This window comes from Oryctolagus cuniculus, chromosome 10 (genome assembly GCF_051225735.1).
Source record: "Oryctolagus cuniculus isolate XC-2025 breed Fujian yellow rabbit chromosome 10, ASM5122573v1, whole genome shotgun sequence".
NCBI classification, from domain to species: Eukaryota; Metazoa; Chordata; class Mammalia; order Lagomorpha; family Leporidae; genus Oryctolagus; species Oryctolagus cuniculus.
Genome location: NC_142876.1, coordinates 15,587,987 through 15,607,435, shown reverse-complemented (window position 1 = coordinate 15,607,435; position 19,449 = coordinate 15,587,987). Strand labels below are relative to the sequence as shown.

The 19,449-nt window shown below is 48.7% G+C and overlaps 1 protein-coding gene across 1 annotated transcript in view; it reads right to left on the bottom strand.

Annotated features, from left to right (window-relative positions):
* Window positions 1-3,530: 3,530 nt before the first annotated feature.
* The window catches only part of BCL2 (BCL2 apoptosis regulator), a 169,956-nt gene continuing 154,037 nt past the window's right edge, over window positions 3,531-19,449 (bottom strand). The window contains exon 3 of the mRNA XM_089305001.1: window positions 3,531-8,789. Within this exon, the coding sequence (XP_089161127.1) occupies window positions 8,655-8,789 (135 nt within the window). The 3' untranslated portion in view covers window positions 3,531-8,654. The remainder of the gene's footprint in view (window positions 8,790-19,449) is intronic.

Below are 19,449 nucleotides of genomic sequence, written 5' to 3'. Positions count from 1 at the left end.
CTGGTCTCCCATGGGGTGCAGGGCCCAAGCACTTGGACCATCCTCCACTGCACTCCCTGGCCACAGCAGAGAGCTGGCCTGGAAGAGGGGCAACCGGGACAGAATCCGGTGCTCCGACCAGGACTAGAACCCGGTGTGCTGGCGCTGCAAGGTGGAGGATTAGCCTATTGAGCCGCGGCGCCAGCCTGGACTTACTTCTAAGGGTACAGTTTAAAAACTTGCCATGGGACTACTAATCCCCTTAAGCTGGGTGGTAAAAATACCATTTTAGTGTTAAAGTGATTATATGGATAGGATTAAGGGTCTGGTAATAATAGAATTAAAAAGGAGTGAATGTTCCAACATGGGAAGCAGTCCACATAGCAGACTCATAGAATGACAATTGCTTTAAATAGCACTCTGACCTCAGAATCAGCCCTTTAGGCATTCTGGTCCTTTTAAAATGTCTAAAAGAGCATTTCAGACATGGAAAGCCAAGACACTGTGGCAAAAAATGTCCTACATGAAGGAACGTGGTGGATGAGACCCCAGTGGAAAGAATTGGTCATCAAAGAAGGAGGTACTTTTCTCTAAAGGGAGGAGAGAACTTCTATTTTGCTTATGGCATTTTTTTTGACAGGCAGAGTGGACAGTGAGAGAGAGAGAGAGACACAGAGAAAGATCTTCCTTTGCTGTTGGTTCACCTTCCAATGGCCGCTGTGGCTGGTGCACGCTGATCCAAAGCCAGAAGCCAGGTGCTTATCCTGGTCTCCCATGGGGTGCAAGACCCAAGCACTTGGACCATCCTCCACTGCACTCCTGGGCCACAGCAGAGAGCTTGCCTGCAAGAGGGGCAACTGGGACAGAATCCGGCACCCCAACTGGGACTAGAACCCGGTGTGCTGGCACCACAGGCGGAGGATTAGCCTATTGAGCTGCGGTGCTGGCCTATGGAATTGTTTAAATACTGACAGAGATTGTGAATTCAAAAGGCTTCCATAGTCTAGGCAGCTCATGTTAAGAGCCTTGGGTGATCACTGATGTCATACATTAAGAGTGTTAGTTGTTAAATTAATAAGAGACACTGTGCACTAACTTCCCATGCAGGACTTCTGTCCTTAAGGATTTGTGTTGAAATCATGTCTAAGTGCTCACAAAAGATGTATCATTCTTGGGTGCTTCTTTAAAGTTAATTAAGTGGGGTCTGGTGCTGTGGTGTAGTGGGTAAAGCCACCATCTGCAGTGCCAGCATCCCATATGGGTACTAGTTCGAGTCTCAGCTGCTCTACTTCTTATCCAGCCCTCTGCTGTGGCTTGGGAAGGCAGTGAAAAATGGCCCAAGTGCTTGGGCCCTGGCACCCGCATGGGGGACCCAGAAGAAGCTCCTGGCTCCAGGCTTCGGATCAGCGCAGCTCCGGCCATTGTGGCCATCTGGGGAGTGAACCGGTGGATGGAGGACTTCTCTTTCTGTCTCTCCCTCTCACTGTCTGTAACTATGTCTCTCAAGTAAATAAATAAATCTTTAAAAAAAATAAAGTTAATTAAGTGTCTAAAAAAAAAGAAGTGAAAATAACTTCAAGATGCAATAACTTATAATAGCCCTTCGCTCAACAACTGTTGAGGAATAGTTTTTTTTGTTTTGTTTTGCTTTGTTTTTTGTTTTATGGTGTTTTTTTTCTGTGCAAATTGTCGAACTCTTTACTTAGTATAGAGTTGTTCTTCTGTGTACAAAGTTAATCAAAAATGGATCTTAGTGGAGAATGGGACTGGGAATGGGAGAGGGAAGAGGAGGAGGTGTGGGAGGGTGGGTATCAATCACTATATTCCTGACGTTGTACTTATGAAATGCATTAAGTCTGTATTCCTTAAATAAAATGTTTCTTTGGGGGGAAATAAATAAAAAATAAATTAAAAAGAAATAGGATGGCTGAGCCGTGGGGTTGAGCTACTCAGCTAACTATGCCAACCAGGATCTAGCCTTTCTCTTGGTGTGGCACCATTGCTTTTTTTCTAGGTGTGTCTATTCTAAAAGAGAACGGCTGCACTGGCTGGCTTCCTGGGAACTTCTTCCCCTGAGGCTAGTTTGAAATAGAATTGTGACACATGCTAATAATAAGCTTGTCTGAGAAGCTGTTTTAACAATTGAAATTTAAAAATAAAATTGTTGCATCACTTTTTAATTATATACAATGGAATCTAAGTACCACAATGAAACAACACTCAACATTACATGAAAAATGCAGGGACAGTTGAAAGCAAAGAATTGGAAAAAAAATAGACCTGTATAAGGACTTATTTCCCAGTTACAAGAATCTAATATTCTCCAGGATTTTAAACCATGTCTTTTCGTAACCACAAAGGTTTTCATACTCCAAGGCAAGTGGTATGGAGATCGATTGACTCCTTGGGAGGCAGTTGGGGGAAAGAAAAAGAAAAATAAAGGAAAAAGATCTGCCTGGGGTGCTTGCTCATTCCTGTGGTGTCAATACTTCCACTTTGGCCAATCTGAAGCTACCAACCTGACTTCAATGACATGCAATTGGGAATGGAGGAGCAGAGCTGGTTCCCCCGGCCAGAATGAGGCAGCTCCAGCAAGCCCACACAGTGCTTCAAAATAGGATTCAGAAAGAGTGAACAGCATGCCTCTCTCTTGAGAAGTGCGATAGACAATTGTGAAAGGGGAAGAGGGTGAGAAGTGGTCTGATCTCCAGGGTGGTCTCAAGATTAGTTTATGAAAGCTTATCCATGAGTGTTGAGAACGTTGGTTCCTTTCAACATCCCATGCCGGGCTCCCTTGGAAAACTGTGTCCCCGTGACCCCCCATACACTAGTGTGGAAGCACTGATTGAAATGATGGGGCACTGGATTTGGAGTTGGCCAGATCAGGGCTCAAAACCTGCCTCTGTCACTTAGGATGGTTGAGAACGTGGGTGTATTGTTCAACTTCTGAGTCCTGGTTTTCCAATACCTCCCTTCCAAGGTGTGAGACTAGGTGGAAGTGTGCTTGACACTCACCAGAAGGATGCTGCCACCAGCGTCCTTGAACTAAGTCAAAGGGAAGAGACTTGGAAGTCGAAGCTCAGTGTATCAGGATTCAAACATAAAAGGGAAACATTGCATCCCTTCTAACTTGGGCTTCGCAAGCTCCAAAGCAAGTGACTGCTTTGGTTTTCTTAAAATGTTAATTTCAAAACTTGAATTTCAGCTGCTTCCTTCCTTTTGCCACAAGCGATCATCTCCAGGACTGCAGAAGCTGGCATCTGCAGTGCCAGTGGATGAACACACCCAACAGCAACAGCCACTCTGTCATGGAGAGCTCAACACTGGTCCATCGAACCTACCCCGGAGGGCTGGGAAACAAAAGGGCCTCCCTCCAAGGTGGTTTCACCTGTAAGGCAACCGTATTCTAGTCCCTGAGGGCTTCATTAGAGTGGGGTTCATGATGGTTCTAGTGGCTTGTTAGGGAGGCTTTCCAAGGTCCTGTTTAATGACGACGAATGGCAGGGTAAAATCATGTTAACACATTATAAACAACTCCAGGGCACAACCAATATCTCACACTGTACTTTATTTTTCTTCACGAAATTAACTGGACAGACAAGGAGAGGTTAATTGCAATGTGACTTTTCCCAACAACACAAAGTGCCATTATATTTAATGGTGGCCAACTGGAAACTTACTTTACCTTAACTATGTAAAGTATGCTTACCATACATTTTTGGTGTATACAGTATTTCAGGCTATGAGCCACTGCTAAGAATTATCAATCTTAGAAACAGCCATGGAAGGTAAAAGTATGAAAATCTTGACAACAAAAGCTTTCAATACAAAAATACATATTGTACAGTTACTTTATTTAAAATGAAAATAACCCCAGTAACTCAAAAACAAAAGCAAAAATTAGTTTAAAGAAAATAACAAACACAACCACCAGAAGGAAGCTTCCCCAAAGGAAATTTGATCAGCCATCACTCCTTCAAATGCTACCTTGGAGGGCAAAACTTAATGAAATGAGCTAGCTGGAGGCCGCAGAGCAGATTTTCCAAGATATTTAGGTGCATGGCATTATGGAGTGTCAACACTACGGTCGTATTTATTAACATTCCATCTTCCATGAGTGCTTAACAGAGGGTGCTGATCTTGGTACATAGAGAAAAATTATTAACAACAGGAATTTGGTTTTAAGTTATTTTCCTGGGATCGTCTTGACGCAACTGTTGCAGTACCATCCATATTCCATCTGGTTTTCTTTGTGCCCAATTTCATGGTTGTCCCAGGTCATGGTTGTCCAAAGGCACAGAACAGAATGAGTCGTTGGGTAAGGCTAAGGGACCCAATTTAGCTTTCCATTGTTTTATTCAACTTCATTCTATTTAAATGTTTTCTGTGTCCTGCATAATAAATATTTTAAAACAGATGTTCCTACCAACAGAAAGTTGTCATTGTCATTAAATATCCTGTTAGTTCCAACTGCAAACTTTGTGCTAACATTCCCATTACACACACCCAGCTTTAAACTTTATACCCCTGCGCAGCCACACTGAGCTGGCCTTTGAGTGTGCCAGTATCTCCAAATCTGAAAGCACCACAGGACTTAAAAAAATGTTTCTCATCTGTTGCATAAGGGCCTTTATGGAGGAATGACACGGACCCTTCTAAAGATCCCTCACCCCCCCCCCCCCCCCATACATCTGGCTTCTCTGAAAACCTCCATTCCCTGATCCAATCTTGGGAATATTTTACTCATTTAAAAATTCTTCTCCCCTCCCACCCACAACAAATGTCCTTTGTCTTGTAGAAATTAAAAAGCAAAATCCCTGAAAGATCCAAATTGAGTAACAATAAAGATCTGATTGGAACCTTCATAAGCCTGACAATGTAGAATTGTATTTCTTAAAAAGTGTGCAACCACATTTGTCTGGGCTGCAAAGGACACCACGGAGGAAGATCAGAATAGGATTTCAACTGAAGCCCTGATTTCCTTAGAACAGCTTATGTTTCAAGTCTTTCCTGTTTTTTTTCTGATAGAGGAGGTGTATGTTACTAACTATAAGTGATAAGAAAGTATAAAAACAGCCATTGCCTTCAAAGGACAATTGGAATTAGTTTAAGTTCACATTTATAAATTATTTGTTTTACTATAGCTTTACAAATATAGACTACTGCAATTCTGTTCATTCCCTAGATTCGGGATGTGAAAGCTAGACATTTGTTGGGACTGCCCTAATGATTTACATTTAGTCCTGATTATTACAACTTACCCTTCTGATATATCATCCCTTCCTGCTGTCCCCAATACTGGGCCTGGGCTAGGTCTCCAGGTGATAGGTAACAAACATTTCTTAATGAAATAAAAGTCACATGTAAATGGCAGGGCACACGTGAATGCACAGAGACACAGTGAGCTGGGGCAGAGATGGTGGGGTTTCGTTTGAACTACAGAAAAGTGCTTCCTTAATTCTAAGTGGGACTTTAATCCAAATCTTAAATCTGCAAAAGCTGGGATGAACTCTTCTCTACATTGTTTGGGTCTTTTCTTTGAGTGCTGGGATGGTGAGGCTTGGGAGGAACAGGGAGGTTCTTGGATGCTCTTTGCCTCCTGGTTTCTTTTTTAAAGCCCTTGACCACAATTTGCAAAGTGAAGGTGTCCTCTTTAACTGGGACCTGGGCCAACAGAAGGAGGACTCCTCTCTGTGTGTTAAGATTTGGGTATGAATCCCTTCTCAACACGAAACACTTCAGGATGGTTCTCTGTTGCCCAGTTGCCAACTAACTGAGCCAATGAAGAAAGGAAAGAGGAAAAAAAATGAGTAGTTGAGGCTTTTATACACATTCATTGCTTCTAGTATGTCTTTAACAACAAGGAAAACTGCAACATCGACTCCCCGTGGAGTGGGCACAGCCACGGGACTGTACACGCCAGGTGGCTGGGTGCATTGAGGACAAACCAGCCTGGAGGGTAGCCCCCTGGACCATTCTGTTTATATGTACATTTTTTTTCAGATACTCTGCAAATCCCAATTTGAACAACAATAACAAAAACAATAAAAGATGAGAGCAGGCTTTCTGTTATGAAAACTGTCCGTGTTCTTCGTGGCGACTTTTGAAGCAGCTTGGAGGGTCTCGCGCCTCGGCGTGTCCGGCACACTGACTCCATGAACGTGATCTTGGCAGGATAGCAGCACAGGACTTGATATTCCATATTCATCACTTTGACAATGTAAACCTTTCATAACATAATATTTTGCTTAAAAATTAGAATCATTCAAAGGTCTGATCGTCCCATTCCCTGAGGCCCGCCAGGGAGGTCTGGCTCCAAACCGTGGGTTTCTTGCCCTCCCTGCGAAGTGGCAGCCCCACGGCACTCAGGAGGCCCCGAAGGGCAGCGGCAGAAAAGCCTCCTTCGGGGGGGTCGGGGTGGGTCTGCATCAAAACAGGTCGCCTAAAGGGGGCAGCCGTCAGAGCCAGATGTCCATCCTTGGGTCACTTCCCCACTGGGTTTGCAACCAAATGAATCTCCCGGGTTTACCCACACATGCATGGAATCCTAAATTATGTGAGCAAAATGGTGACTTGCCCAGGGCCAAGGAACCCTTCAAGGCACGAGGGCAAAGGGACAAGGGGATGCATCCACAGCCCGGAGCAGTTCTGTCGACATGGAGCTGCATGCAACTCGGTGAAATCCGAGCCTCCCAGTGGCCAGCAAAACCCAGGCTTCCTCAGGCAGCCGAGACTCAGGGCTGACCCGTCCTTTCAGAAACGCTTCTGAAGGAACGAGAGACAAGCATCTCCAATGGAAAAATGATCGTTTTTGCTAACAAATAGTGTGCAGGCCATAACTAAATACAATTATTTCAGAAAATGCTGAGATGTATGTATTTTTTCAAAAAGCAGCTTTCGAAATATCAACCACAGCATCAAACATTGAACATAGTACATTCCAAAGTTAATACAGATAAATGGTATATAATGCAATAATGCCACAAAGTTATTCCATGAATGTCTCAAAGCTGATTCTAAACTTGCGAAAGTATTTGCTAGTTTATTAGCCAGAGACCTCACTTTTTCTGTTACTTCTCCACAGTTTTCCACCACTGGTTTTTTTTCTTCCTTTTTAATGCCCCAGGATGTACAGATAATCCCCACATTCCACACCTGGAACTATTTTTTTTTTCTTCTATCAGGTTTTCAAATAAAAACAACCTCCAATGACAAGATAATGTTTTACATGTTAATTCCACAGACACAGGTCAATTAATCCATGACACCTCATTTCAACACTTCCTTTAGGGCTCATGACCCTACTCAAAGTCATTGAAAACCTTGCTTTAAACTGCACAGACAGGCGCACGGCCGAGCAGCCAATGCACCTGTGCCTCGGCCACCACGGGCCGCACCCCGTTTCGGTGGCGGCTGCTCAGTCTCCATTACGTCCCTCTGCCAGGAGACGCACGCGGCCTCTTTCCTTGCCTCCACAGTGACGAAGTCTTTAGGGGAGCTGTGGCCCCAGGTTCCACGCTCTACCAGAGAACAGGCCTGCCTGCCGGCCCGAGCGCAACAGGCCCAGGGCCAAGTCCCACTATTGCTCCTTCTTGACAGTGGAATTCTGAGCTGCATCAGCTTCCAAACACTCGAGGACCGCACCGCTCTGTTGAAAAATCCCCACCAGGAGCCTGCGGGTGCCCAGGCTCAGTTCCAGGGCCAGGCCCCAGAGCCGGACACAAGGCAGCTTCTACAGACGCCGTCTCCGGAATGCAGGCACTTGTGGCAGCCTGACGCTCTGGGCCAGCCTTCCTGTGTTGAAGAAGTCACCGAAACGTCCCCTGCCTTGAACTCCAGAGGATGCTGTCTCCGGCTCAGACACAGCCAGTACTGGGCGGCGGGCACTGCGTATCTAAAATATACGAATATACACAATCCGGGCTTAAGGTACTGGATGACATGGTATACATTGCTGAAACGCTTCTCGGCACAATCGGTAGCTTAAAAAAATACTTTCCTATGGTTTAAGGGCATTTTGTTCCCGCAGCCGTCCTTGGGCGTGGGAAGGGCAGCGGGGGCCACGTCCGTCTGAAGCTCCCAGGTATTTTTTGTTTGTTTTCCTTTCCTGCAACTGGGTCTGGACCATGTGGGTCACGGGCCAAGTGTGTGTTCTTGAGGCCAAGGAAATGAGGACTTCCCAGTTGACGTCCCAGGCCCCAGGGCAGGTAGATGCAGGTCGGAAAGACACCTTCCTCCCAGCCTAGACAGGTCCGAGAGCTGGCTTGCCGGGGTCAAGCCCTGGGTCCATTTTCTTGCTCTTCAGATGGTCGCTCAGTGCGGCCAAGAACACGGCCAGCAAATCTACGCCCACGGGTGTGGGGCACCGGGGGCAGCCGCACAAGGAGTGCTCGGGCCACTCGTGGGAAGGTTTCCAAAGACAGGAGTTTGGATGGGACTGTCTTAAATAAATAAATCTTTTTTTCTTCAAAGTGTAAAAAATAAATGGTATTTCCCTTTGGCAGTAAATAGCTGATTCGACATTTTGCCTGAAAGCTGTTTTGTGTACGCGTGGGGCTTGCTGGCTCTCGCTTCACAGAGCCAGCTGCGTTGCATGGTGCGGCACTGACAATGCATATCATGTCTCCTGCTTTCGTGAACTGTTTGCATATCTGTGGGGGGCAGGCCTGGTGTCTTCACTTGTGGCCCAGGTAGGCACCGAGGGTGATGCAAGCTCCTATCAGGGCCAGGCTGAACAAAGTCTTCAGAGACACCCAGGAGAAGTCTGACAGAGGCCGCACGCTGGGGCCGTACAGTTCCACGAAGGCATCCTGCAGGGGGCGGGGGTGGGGAGAGAAAGAATGGGTATTAGAGGGGGTGGGGGAGAGAGCACAGAACCCGACCCAGAGAGAGAGGCATTGTGCCTGGGCACCCTTGGAAGCCTGGCAGGGAAAGGGAGAATGCTCTTTAGAGGCAGTCATTGAGGGACCACTTTCTTTCATTCCCTCAAGAAATAGCGATTACAAACACATCCACCTGCTAGCGCCTCCGAGAGACAGCAGGGCATGAGACGGAAGAAAGCTTCCCATCCCGCGAGGCTCTTGTCTCACGGAGCAGGCTAGACGGTACACACGCTACATACAGACGCACGAGACCCGGAGAGCTGAGGAGAAACAAGGAAACAGCAGAGCAGCTGGAGAACACTGGCTGCCCTGCAGTGTTCACTCCCACGGCCACTCGTAAGACAATAAAACAGCAGTGAGGACGATGGCTTCCCCGCTCCCTCGCTGACGGCCTATGGCACGCCAGGCACTGGAGAGAATGCTCGTGCACACTGCTTCTTTGCGACAATCTTGTAAAAAATATTCACTTATTTAAAATATTGAAATATTCACTTATTAAAATATTTAAAAATATGCACAGGTTGAACTGCCTCCTTGGTGCCAACAACGCATATCAGAGTTCTGCTTTGAGTCCCTGCTGCTCCACTTCTGATCCAGCTCCCTGCTAACGCACCTGAGGAAAGCAGCAGATGGCCCAAGTACTTGAGAGACCCAGATGGAATTCCTGGCTCTTGGCTTTGGTCTGATCCAGACCTGGCTGTTAGAGTCATTTGGGGAGTGAGCCAGTGGATGGAAGATATCTCTCTCTCTGTCTCCCTCTCTCCCTGTCTCTTTGCCTTTCAAATAAATAAATCTTGCTTTGCACCAAAATAAGCTTATATTCTAATTCCATATTCTGTGAACTTTTTGAAGTACCCTTGTATATGTCGTACTTTATTAGACCAGTTCCTCATTTGGATACTTTAATTTTGCAGTTATAACAATATTACGATATATCCATGCACACAAATTCTTGTCTGCTTGCTCAGTTGTGTTTCAAATAAATTCCTAGAAGGGACAGTCGCTGCAGTTGCTTCCTGCAACCACAAGGGGCTGTACTGAGCTAGCTTCACTCTCAGGGTTGCCCTGCTCCCAAAGGCATCTGTTAAAAAAGGCAGCAAGGGTTTCAGGCAGTGGATCACTCTGAGGGTGGTCTTGTCCCTCCCCCTCCCCCAGGCAACATTTGAAATGTCTAGAAACATTTTTAGTCTTAACGATTTGGAGTGGGGCTGCTACTAGCATCAAGTGGGTTGAGGACAGAGCTGCTGCTCAACGCAGGGCATATTCCAACAGCAAGCATCTGGCCCCAATGCCAGTCGGGCTGGCGCAGTGACCACTGACAGCAGGACAAAGGGCCCACCCAGCATCCTGCAAAGCTGGTCAAATCAGTCACGCAAGAAGTAACTGCTCTGAGTCTTCAGAGACACTGGGTTCGCTTTGCCCAGGAGAGGGTACAGTGATTTTCTTCTTTTTTACAAAAAAGAAAAGAAAATCTATTAAAATGTAGCTAAATTTGGACATACATGAAGTATGCTTAGTGTTCCTAGTGCAAAACTGAGGCACAAACATGACTGCCAAGAAACACACCTTGTCTGGACATTGTTGGGGACACACATGGCAGGAGGGAGTCAGGACCGATCAGAAGCAGGGACACTTGTGTCTCTTCAGACAGCACCCCAGGCTTCCACAGACCCAGATGCCAACATCTTACAGTCCCTCCTCCATGCTTCTCTCTGAGGACAGGCAAAGGATGCCCCCATTTTTCCTGGCCACTGACCCTGTTTGCATTGTGGCTTGACCTTCAAAAGAACAAGGATGGGCCCTGAATTCCTTTAGTCACTGACTGAATAGCAAAATCTGAACTGGTCCGGGTCCCTGATCCTCTGGCCTTTCTGGACATGGAGCCATCCTGGGAGAGTAGAGGAAGCAGGGACACAGTTTTGACTGGGACCTTCTCCCAGTCTGCCTGGTTCACAGCACCAGGTGCAAAAGAAATGCCGTCCCCAATGCCCCTCCCAGTGATGCCCCACCACAGCCCTCACAGAGACAGCAGCGCCTGGAAGGGATCCGACAGGCATTTTGGATGTCTATTATGAATAAAAATGTCATCTCCAAGAGAAATGAGCTGCAGAGACATCCCTTGACTCTTGGGCAAGGGATTGTACTTGGAGGCGAGTCTGGGGTGAAATCCAGCTCCTTGAGCCAATCACCCAACCCTGGGCCGGCCTCGTTTACTTCAAATTGGTTGATGTGAAGATTACCAGAGGTCACTGAAAGCCATTATAGATGTGGCACCGGACATGAAGCACCCCCCCGTGCCTGCCTTTCCCTGTGGAGGGTCAGCCAGCTTGGCATCTCACAAGCCCATTACGGAGACGGTTTCTAGTGTTGAAGGTGGTTGGTGATTTCTATAGGAATCATGCGTTGAAATGCACCTGCTCTGGGTTCTAGGTGGAGATGGGAAGTGACAACATAATGTTTCCCCGAGTTTTTTCGTGAATTACTGATCAGATTGCAGGACTAGGGGGCGACTCACTTCACCCCCCGAGGTTGAACCTACTTTCATGGAGTCTTCTTGTTTCTCAAACATCCTGATTAGGGCGATTTCCGAAGTCTGTTTGAACAGTCTGTCATTATTTGTTTAAGTTTAAAAGCCGTTTTAAAACAAACACACGCTCATTTCATGTATTAAAAGCAACCCTGGGCCATCATCACGTGACTCGGCCAACCTCCCAGCCTGCACCTTCATTGAGGGCGTGTGTCCCTCGCTCAAGTTGGGGCTGGCAAAGGTTCAGGCGAGACATGCAGAGGCTCGGACACGACAAATCTCCCATCAGAGAGGAGGCAGGCGGGGTTGGCTCTGCTCTTCCCATAGCAGCTCCTCCACGCACTTCCACTTCTGAGGTCACAGGCTATCTGAGAGTGAGTTCCACTGAAGGGGCAGTATGGCCACACACCGGAACCCCAAGCCCTTGGCGCAGGGTGGGAGGTGAGCCAAGAAAGCATGCATGGAGACAAACCACAACCAGGATGCCTCAACTCAGCAGAAGTGTCCTTGTTCCTCCTGTATTATGACCAGTGTGGGACCACTGGCTGCTCCCATGTCTGTCTGAAACACACAAATACATACCCACTCCTGGATGTGGCCTGCTCTCCACAAGTTTCCCTTTCACTTAAACTTCAACTAAGATTAAACAACAAACTGATCAGATTGCCAAAAATGGAAAAGATGTACATTGAGAGCTGCTATAACTGTCCGAGTCTTATTTCAATGCTTTCGAAAAGGTCCCCTGGGGAGTTGCCACCAACCTGCCTCAACCCCGAGGTCACCACTCCCTCCACCAAGTCTGCCTCTCTTCCTGGCTTCCCTTGTCCGTGCTGCCAAGGAAACCACACCCACAGCATCTCCTGCACGTCTTCCTCTTCCTCACTCCCACATCCATTCAGTAGCAAATCCCACCTGGGATTGGGTTCCTCCAGAAGCAGACTCTAAGACAAAGATTTGAGTGTAAGCAGTTTACCGGGGAGATGATGCCAGGAAACTCTAGCAGGGAGTGGGGAAGCGGAGGGAAAAGGGCGATCAGCCAGGCGTGAATTCTTCTACTGATGAAGTTACTATTGCTGGCAACTGGAGCCTCACCCTGCAGGGAAACCTGGAGGCTGGTGTACAGTGTGAATCTCGTTGTCCCACTGAGGACTTGGGATGTTTGGACATGGGTTCCTGGCACTCACTCATTAAAGGCTGCTCCTAGCAGGTGTCAGTTCCCCGGCACTTCCAGCCTGGAGACCTGCGGAAGCCCTCAAGGAAAGAGATGCAGGCTCTATTGTGTAGCTGGAAGTTAAGGAAGCGAGCTGGGGACAGGATCTGATCTCTCTACCTGCAGTCTTGTGCCTCCTGTATATCTCCTCTTCCTACTATAGTCACCATGATCCATTCAGAATAGATCTGTCACTCATGCAGACATCCAAATTCTCTGTCCAGGCTCCCGATCTCTGGCCCCAACCTCATTCCACCTCCCAGCGTGTGTCGCTTTAAGTTAACTCTGCTTCTCATAAATTCAATGCAATCATTTTCTGCAGGCAACTTTTCCCCAAACCCCCAGGTTGAGCTAAATAATCCTCGGCTGTTCCCTGGGCATGGTATTATATGAACATCATCTGTTTACGTGTCTGTCTTTCCCATTCAACTATTAGCACCTGGAGTTGCCGGGCCACGTTTTATTTATCTTCAGATCCCTGGAGCATGTATCTGTCACATATTAGGCACTCAGCAAATGTTTGTGGAATTGAAATAAGCAGATTTCTTTTACCACCCAGCAGGTTTTCTAAACATATCCTAACAGATGATTTTTTTTTTTAAAAAAAGGGAAGCATTCAAAGGCCAAATACACAGCCAGTTTAAACAAGACTCGGGGCTCTTTTCTTTTGAAGCAACCTGTACTGTCTTCCTGTCAGCGTCTGGTGTGCAGCCCATTCATAAGGGCAGCGCTCTCAGCAGCACTGGATCGCCATGGCTGGCAGCCGGGCCCTGCTGGGGGTCAAGTATTTTATGTGTCCAGGGCACCCTGACCCGCAGTGCACTGCGGATCTCCAAGACAGGAAGAAGCCGGGCAGCAGGTTGCAAACTCACTTACCCACTTACTCCTCTGGCAGGGAGATGCCTGCTGTGCCACGCGGGTTAGGAAGACACCCAGTGACAGACGCCACCTAGGGTGCAAGAACAGTAATCCAGGGCATTGAGGTCTACTGCGCAGGACAGAGGAGGTGACCCAAGGTCAAGTGCCCTTTCTGGACACCCACGCAAACTCAACGACCCTCCAAGGCTCCTCACCCTGGACTCCACTCGGGGGATGACAGACTCGTCATCCCCATGCGATCGTGAACTGCTGACCGTCACAGGAGAGCAACCGTTGGGAGAAGGAGGGGGAAGGGCGGCACACGCGTGGCGGAGGCGTGCCCTCTCCACAAAGCCAAGGAAGCCGTGAGTCTCCTGACGCCAGCCTTGGCTCAGAGCAAAAGGGGAAGTGGGCAGCTCTGGGCTGCTGTGAGTGGCGGCCAGCAGAGCACACGCGGGGAAGTGAGGACTTTTTTCTACCTGAAGCTAGCAGCTGGTGAGGAAGTGACTCCATTTCCCGCCTTATCATTGGCCGGGCAGGATTTCCTCCGCAGCCACATTGTGCTGAATGAGCCCGCAGGGCACCGTCTGCGCAACGCGGCGGCTTGGGCAGTTGCACGCTCGCCTCGCCTCTGTCCTCTGCGACTCTTCCTCCCTCACCCTCCCTTTACTCCCGAAAATACTGATTCCGGGTGTGACGGAAGAGGAAAGGGAAAAAATAACCCTGGAGCGTCTAACCGAAGGACGCACAGCTGCCCAGCTGGGGTCCGCAGAGAGAAGCGAGGGCGCCAGCCAGAGGGCTCTCCTCCAGGGCGGGCAAGGGCTGCCCACCGAAGTCACCTCAACGAACCGGAGAGGACCAGGGAGCAACCCTGGGCCAAGAAGGCAGGGTTAACTGAATCACAGGTGTCGGGCAAGGAAACCTAATCGAAGTGCCACTTGTATGTAACCAGAAACCTGTCAGAGAAATGGCAGGAGATGAAAAACCCAAACAAAACACAAACAGACCTTGCCCGCCTACCAGAGCTGGACCAGGGAAGTTTTGGTGTATTTGGCTATGTAAATTCGACTGAGGATGCAAATAAGGCAGGGCCCTCAAGAGGTGGGGAGGCTGAGAAATGAGAAGCCCAAATGGTTGTTTCCGTTCTTGAGTGGGGTACAGTGAGGAGGCTTTGCTCCGCGGAACCTGCAGCCACTGGACCAGGTCAAAGGATGTCTGGCCGTGTGCACCTGCTGGCCGAGAGCTCAGCCCCACGCAGGCCATTCCCTGGGCAGGACCTCAGAGAATTCCTCACTCCACACGACTGTTCGGACTGGGCAGGAGGTGGAGCAAAGAGATAAATTCCCCTACTGTACCAGCTATGCAAATAGCACTGGGAGAGGCCGCCCGGCCACCTGTGCACGCCGGTCCTTCCCGCAAAGAGGTGTGATCAGTCCAGTACTTCAAAAGACTTAGGTGGAAATGGGCAAAGAAATGCATTTACAGCAAAATGAGCTGCAAATATGGTAGCCATTATGCTATTTGATGCATCAGGTTTGTGTCATACACTCTAACAAGGGAGAGTAAAGGCCATGTCCATGCTGGACACTGAACCCTCATCTTCAGCTGGCTTCTTCATTCAGTCCCAAGCACAGCCTTGCAAGGTGCCGAGGCATCTTAGAGCTAAATAGGACACAGGCCTTGCCCTTTACTAACTGCTGGGTAATTCCCCAATAATTCATAGGAGCTTTCGTGGGCATGAGAGCGTTCTCCGACGTGTGCATGGGCACTTTGATCCCTGGCCAGGAGAGAAGGGACTGAGCTGTTGCCTACACTTTTCAGCACCCTTCAGGGACCCTGCAGAAGGTGCCTCTCTCAGATCTCACCCACACAGCGACCTCAGCCACCTGCCTTCCAGTGTTTTGGCTGCAGAACAAAGTTTCCTCGTCTCTTTCTTACCTTCCTCATTCCTTTACTGTCTTCCGGCTTGGCCTCTGGGGATGCTGTGCTCAGTCTTTTATTGTTTGGGGCTTAGGCTGTTTCACTGTGTGGTGGGGACCATCGCTTTATGTTGTGGTGTTGAGTATGGAAATCAGTGTAGCAAAAATAATCAATGATAAATCAACAAAAAGATAACTAGTCCAATCTAAAAATGGGCAAAGAACTTGCACTTCACCAAAGATATACAGACAGCTGATGAGTACATGAAAAGATGCTTGATGGCGTTCGGGAAATGCAAATTGAAACTCTAATGAGATAATCACTTCACACCTCCTAGGATGGCTATAATTTAAAAGAATGGACACATTAGAATCTCACATATTGGTGGTAGGGATGTAAAATGGGGGAGCCATTGTGGAAAGCAGTTCAGTGGTCCCTCATAAAGTTGAACAGAGTTGCCATATGACCCAACAATCCAACACATAAATATATACCCAAAGCAACTACAAAATTTGTTCAAAAACTTGTATAAGAATATTCACATCAACATGATTCATGATAACCAAAAAGTGGAACAAACCCAAATATTGTTAACTGATGGGTAAGGTGTAATATATCCGTATAATGGAATATTATGCACCCATGACAATGAATGAACACTGAAAAGGAATGAACACTAACACACGCTCCAGCAGATGAACTCTGAAAACTCGCTGAGAGAAGACTGATACAAGACCTCAGATGCTATCTGATTCCACTGATATGAAATGTCCCAAACAGGCAAGTCTATAGAGATAGGAACTAGGTTAGTGGTTGCCAAGGGCTGGGGAGAGGGAGGAAAAGGGGTGACTGCTGGTGGGCACAGGGCTTCTTTTTGGAGTGATGGGAAGTTCTGGAACTAGATAACGGTGATGGTTGCATAACCTTGTAAATACGCTTAGAAAATCCACGAATTAATTGCTTTAAATGGAATTTAAACTCTATTCCTTAAACTGCATGAACAGAGGGACTGAACTATTTTTAGACCGCATGGAATTCGATGGCAGCACTAGCTGTTCTGTAACCCTTGTGTATGGGGGAATAGGACTCCTTTGATTAGAACCTTTGCGATATTGTCATCCTCCAAAAAAAAAAAAAAAAAAAAAAAAAGTAGGAGGTGTGTGGTTTGGTGAAGCCTGCTCCGACCGAGAAGTTAGGATGGCTGAGCACCAACGCAGGCATGCTCATGTGTGCATGAGTCTTAGGTGGTCCTCATCTGAAAACTGCACGAGTGACCTCCAGGGGTCTGGCTCTGCGTCGCCACCTGGGCTCACCTGGTTGGTGATCTGATTCTCCACCTGTCCTCATGCATCCTCCAGGATGTGATCTGGGATACACTGATGCATGTCAGAAACTGTGTCATGGCAGCTCCTGCAAATACTGGGTCTCTGGGATCTGCTCCAAGGGATCTACAGCTCTCTTCTCCGCCAAATCCACACCTGACCCAGAACGTCCTGAAGTGAGGCTCATCTTCTGGGCCTTCTAATCTGAGTCCCTGCTCTCTCCAGCATGGCAGGAAGCCGTGGTGGCCACTCGTGACCCTCAGTGTTCCCACTCTTTGTTCTGTGAGCATGACCTAAGAGGCTTATCCTCTACTGCCCGTATTTCCTCAGAGCCCTGTGCCTCTCTTGCCACTTTTAGTTAGGACTGGTGATGTGAGTATGCCTCCGAGTAGGGAGTGGCTGGGAGGCTCTGCTATCCTCAGACCAAACAGGACTCTAGGGCCTGATGTGGGCTGGGGATGCCATGGGCAGGCTGGCCCTTAGAAAAGATGCACTGACTTTCTTGGGAGCTGGAGGTACAGGTGTAGGCACCCTCACTTCTCCCTTGCCAGTGTGCACACCAGTCCAGCGTATGTGAGCATCAGCATAGACACTGTGTGTTCCACAGGGCTCAGCGGCAGCTGCATGGGCTCTACCTGTGTGTCCCTGTTGTGGCCAGGCATGTGGTGCCCCAGTGCTTACCCTGTGGCCTGAGACCGGATGGCCTGTCGTGGCTTCCCATCTCCATGCCTGCTGCTGCAAGAGTTAATTCATGAAACTATGCCAGAATGGGAACTGAGAGCAGAGGCTTGCTAAGCTCTGCAGCTTGGCCTGACGGCTGTCATCAGGACAGCACTGCTGGGGGCACTGATTAAACACGCAAGGCCAGGGATGAGGGCTGAATGTTTGATTCTCACTTGTTTAAATCAGCAAGTGTTGACTGAGGTTGGTGGTTGTGGGGAGTACAAAGAACCTGCATTTCCTAATAGGAACTTGCTGAAAGTGGCCTCGGCCCTGGAGGGGGGTGTGCCAGGGGAGAAAGAGTGGAGTAGAGCAAGTTGCATAGGCAGCGTATGCAGAGCACAGGGCACGGGCGGCTTCCCGCTATCCCTTGCTTAACATGAAGGGTCAGGCCTGGGCTTCTTCCCGGGAGCCCCTCTTGAATGGGTTCCTGGGCTCTTGCATGGGGACCTACCACAGACCCAGCCAGCATCTGTCCAGGACCGGTTTGGCACCCAATGGTGCTGGTTTTGCTGTTTCAGGTCTGGGACAAATAAGTTACCAATTCTGCCAAAATCTCACAGTCGGCTACTATCCTATCCCAAAACACTGCAAGACAGACATCCTTGCCCTATTCCTAGCTCCCTGATTCTGCAGTCCAGTGAGTCATTCATTCTGGCCTGGTCGTGGTGACCACGAAGCCCCTCTGAGCAGCCTGCGGGAGAGGCCTCTTCCGCACCCATCAGTGAGGGAGGAACAATTACATCCTCAGTGCTCCGGAGGCGAGGGTGGCTGACGGACGGTGGTGACCTCTCTGGGTGTGCTCCATATGGGCATGCTAAGAAAAATCTGCTTTCATTTTGTAGTTTATGATTTAGTTCAGTTCACCTGGAAAGACTCAACATGAACAAAACCAGATGCATCTCCAGGCGCTCTGCTGGGCGCTCTGACAAGCTCTTCCTTCCTCATCAGACAGGCTTCCCGCGCCCGGGGAGCAGGCAGACCTCTGTACCACAGAAGCATGCAAGAGCTGTGAGTCGGGATGCATGCGAATGCTGCATCAGGTCAGGCTGCAGCTCTGCATGCAGACTCATTAACACGTGGACAGGATGCGCCGGCGTGGCCTCTCGTCTGAATCAATGCTCACCGTGAAGGCTCTCAGACAGTGTGTTATGTGCTGCCAGAATGAGATGGGGCAATATTTACAAACACACAGAGAAAAAACACAAGCACACACGCACACACACACACACACACACAGAGCCAGGGCAAGAGCGAGAGAGATCCTGACAGCAATCACGCAATCACGATGAGTTTCCAATGAGAGAAGGGGCTGAAAAAATCTTCCATCAGCGCAACCTCCAGGGGGAAGGTTGACAGCTGGCTGCCCTGACACAAGGACACCTTGCAGTGAAGTGAGCCTGCTGTGGACATGAACAAGGCCAGAAAACTACATGTGCCCACCGGACAAGGCCCATCATTGCTGTCAGCAGTGGGCACTTAAAAGAAACAAAGCCATGCCCCTGGGAGCTTGACTTCCAAAGCAACCGCCACTGCCCGTCACGCACTCAGCAGGGGTCGGGCGCATCTGCAGCTCGCAGTGTGCAGCCTCAGGCCGCTGTCTGCAGAAGGTACTCAAGTGGTTGCTGAATCTGACATGAGATTTGAACCGCACTGCTAGGCCTTCACACATGGACTACTCCTCAGACAAAAGGGCGGGGCTGGAACTTCTAGGTGGGGGTGGAAATGGCAGGTCAGGCAGTGGTCGGTGCCCACGCCTGCGGGCATGGTCTTGTGGCACGACTACTGCTGGACCCTCGGAGTGGGTCCCTTTAAGCTGAACTCAAAGAAGCTAACATTCACCGACGCTGGGTGACCAGAACCCTGCACAGGTGGGTTCCTCGAGGCAGGACTGATGTCATACTCAATACCAAAGTCAAGGGCTCAATGAATGCTATTCCCATGAGGCACTCAGAGGTGCACATCCTTGAGAAGATGCTCGTGTCTGGTTGGGGAAGGCTTTAGGAGGCACATTAGGTCAGGCAAATTATT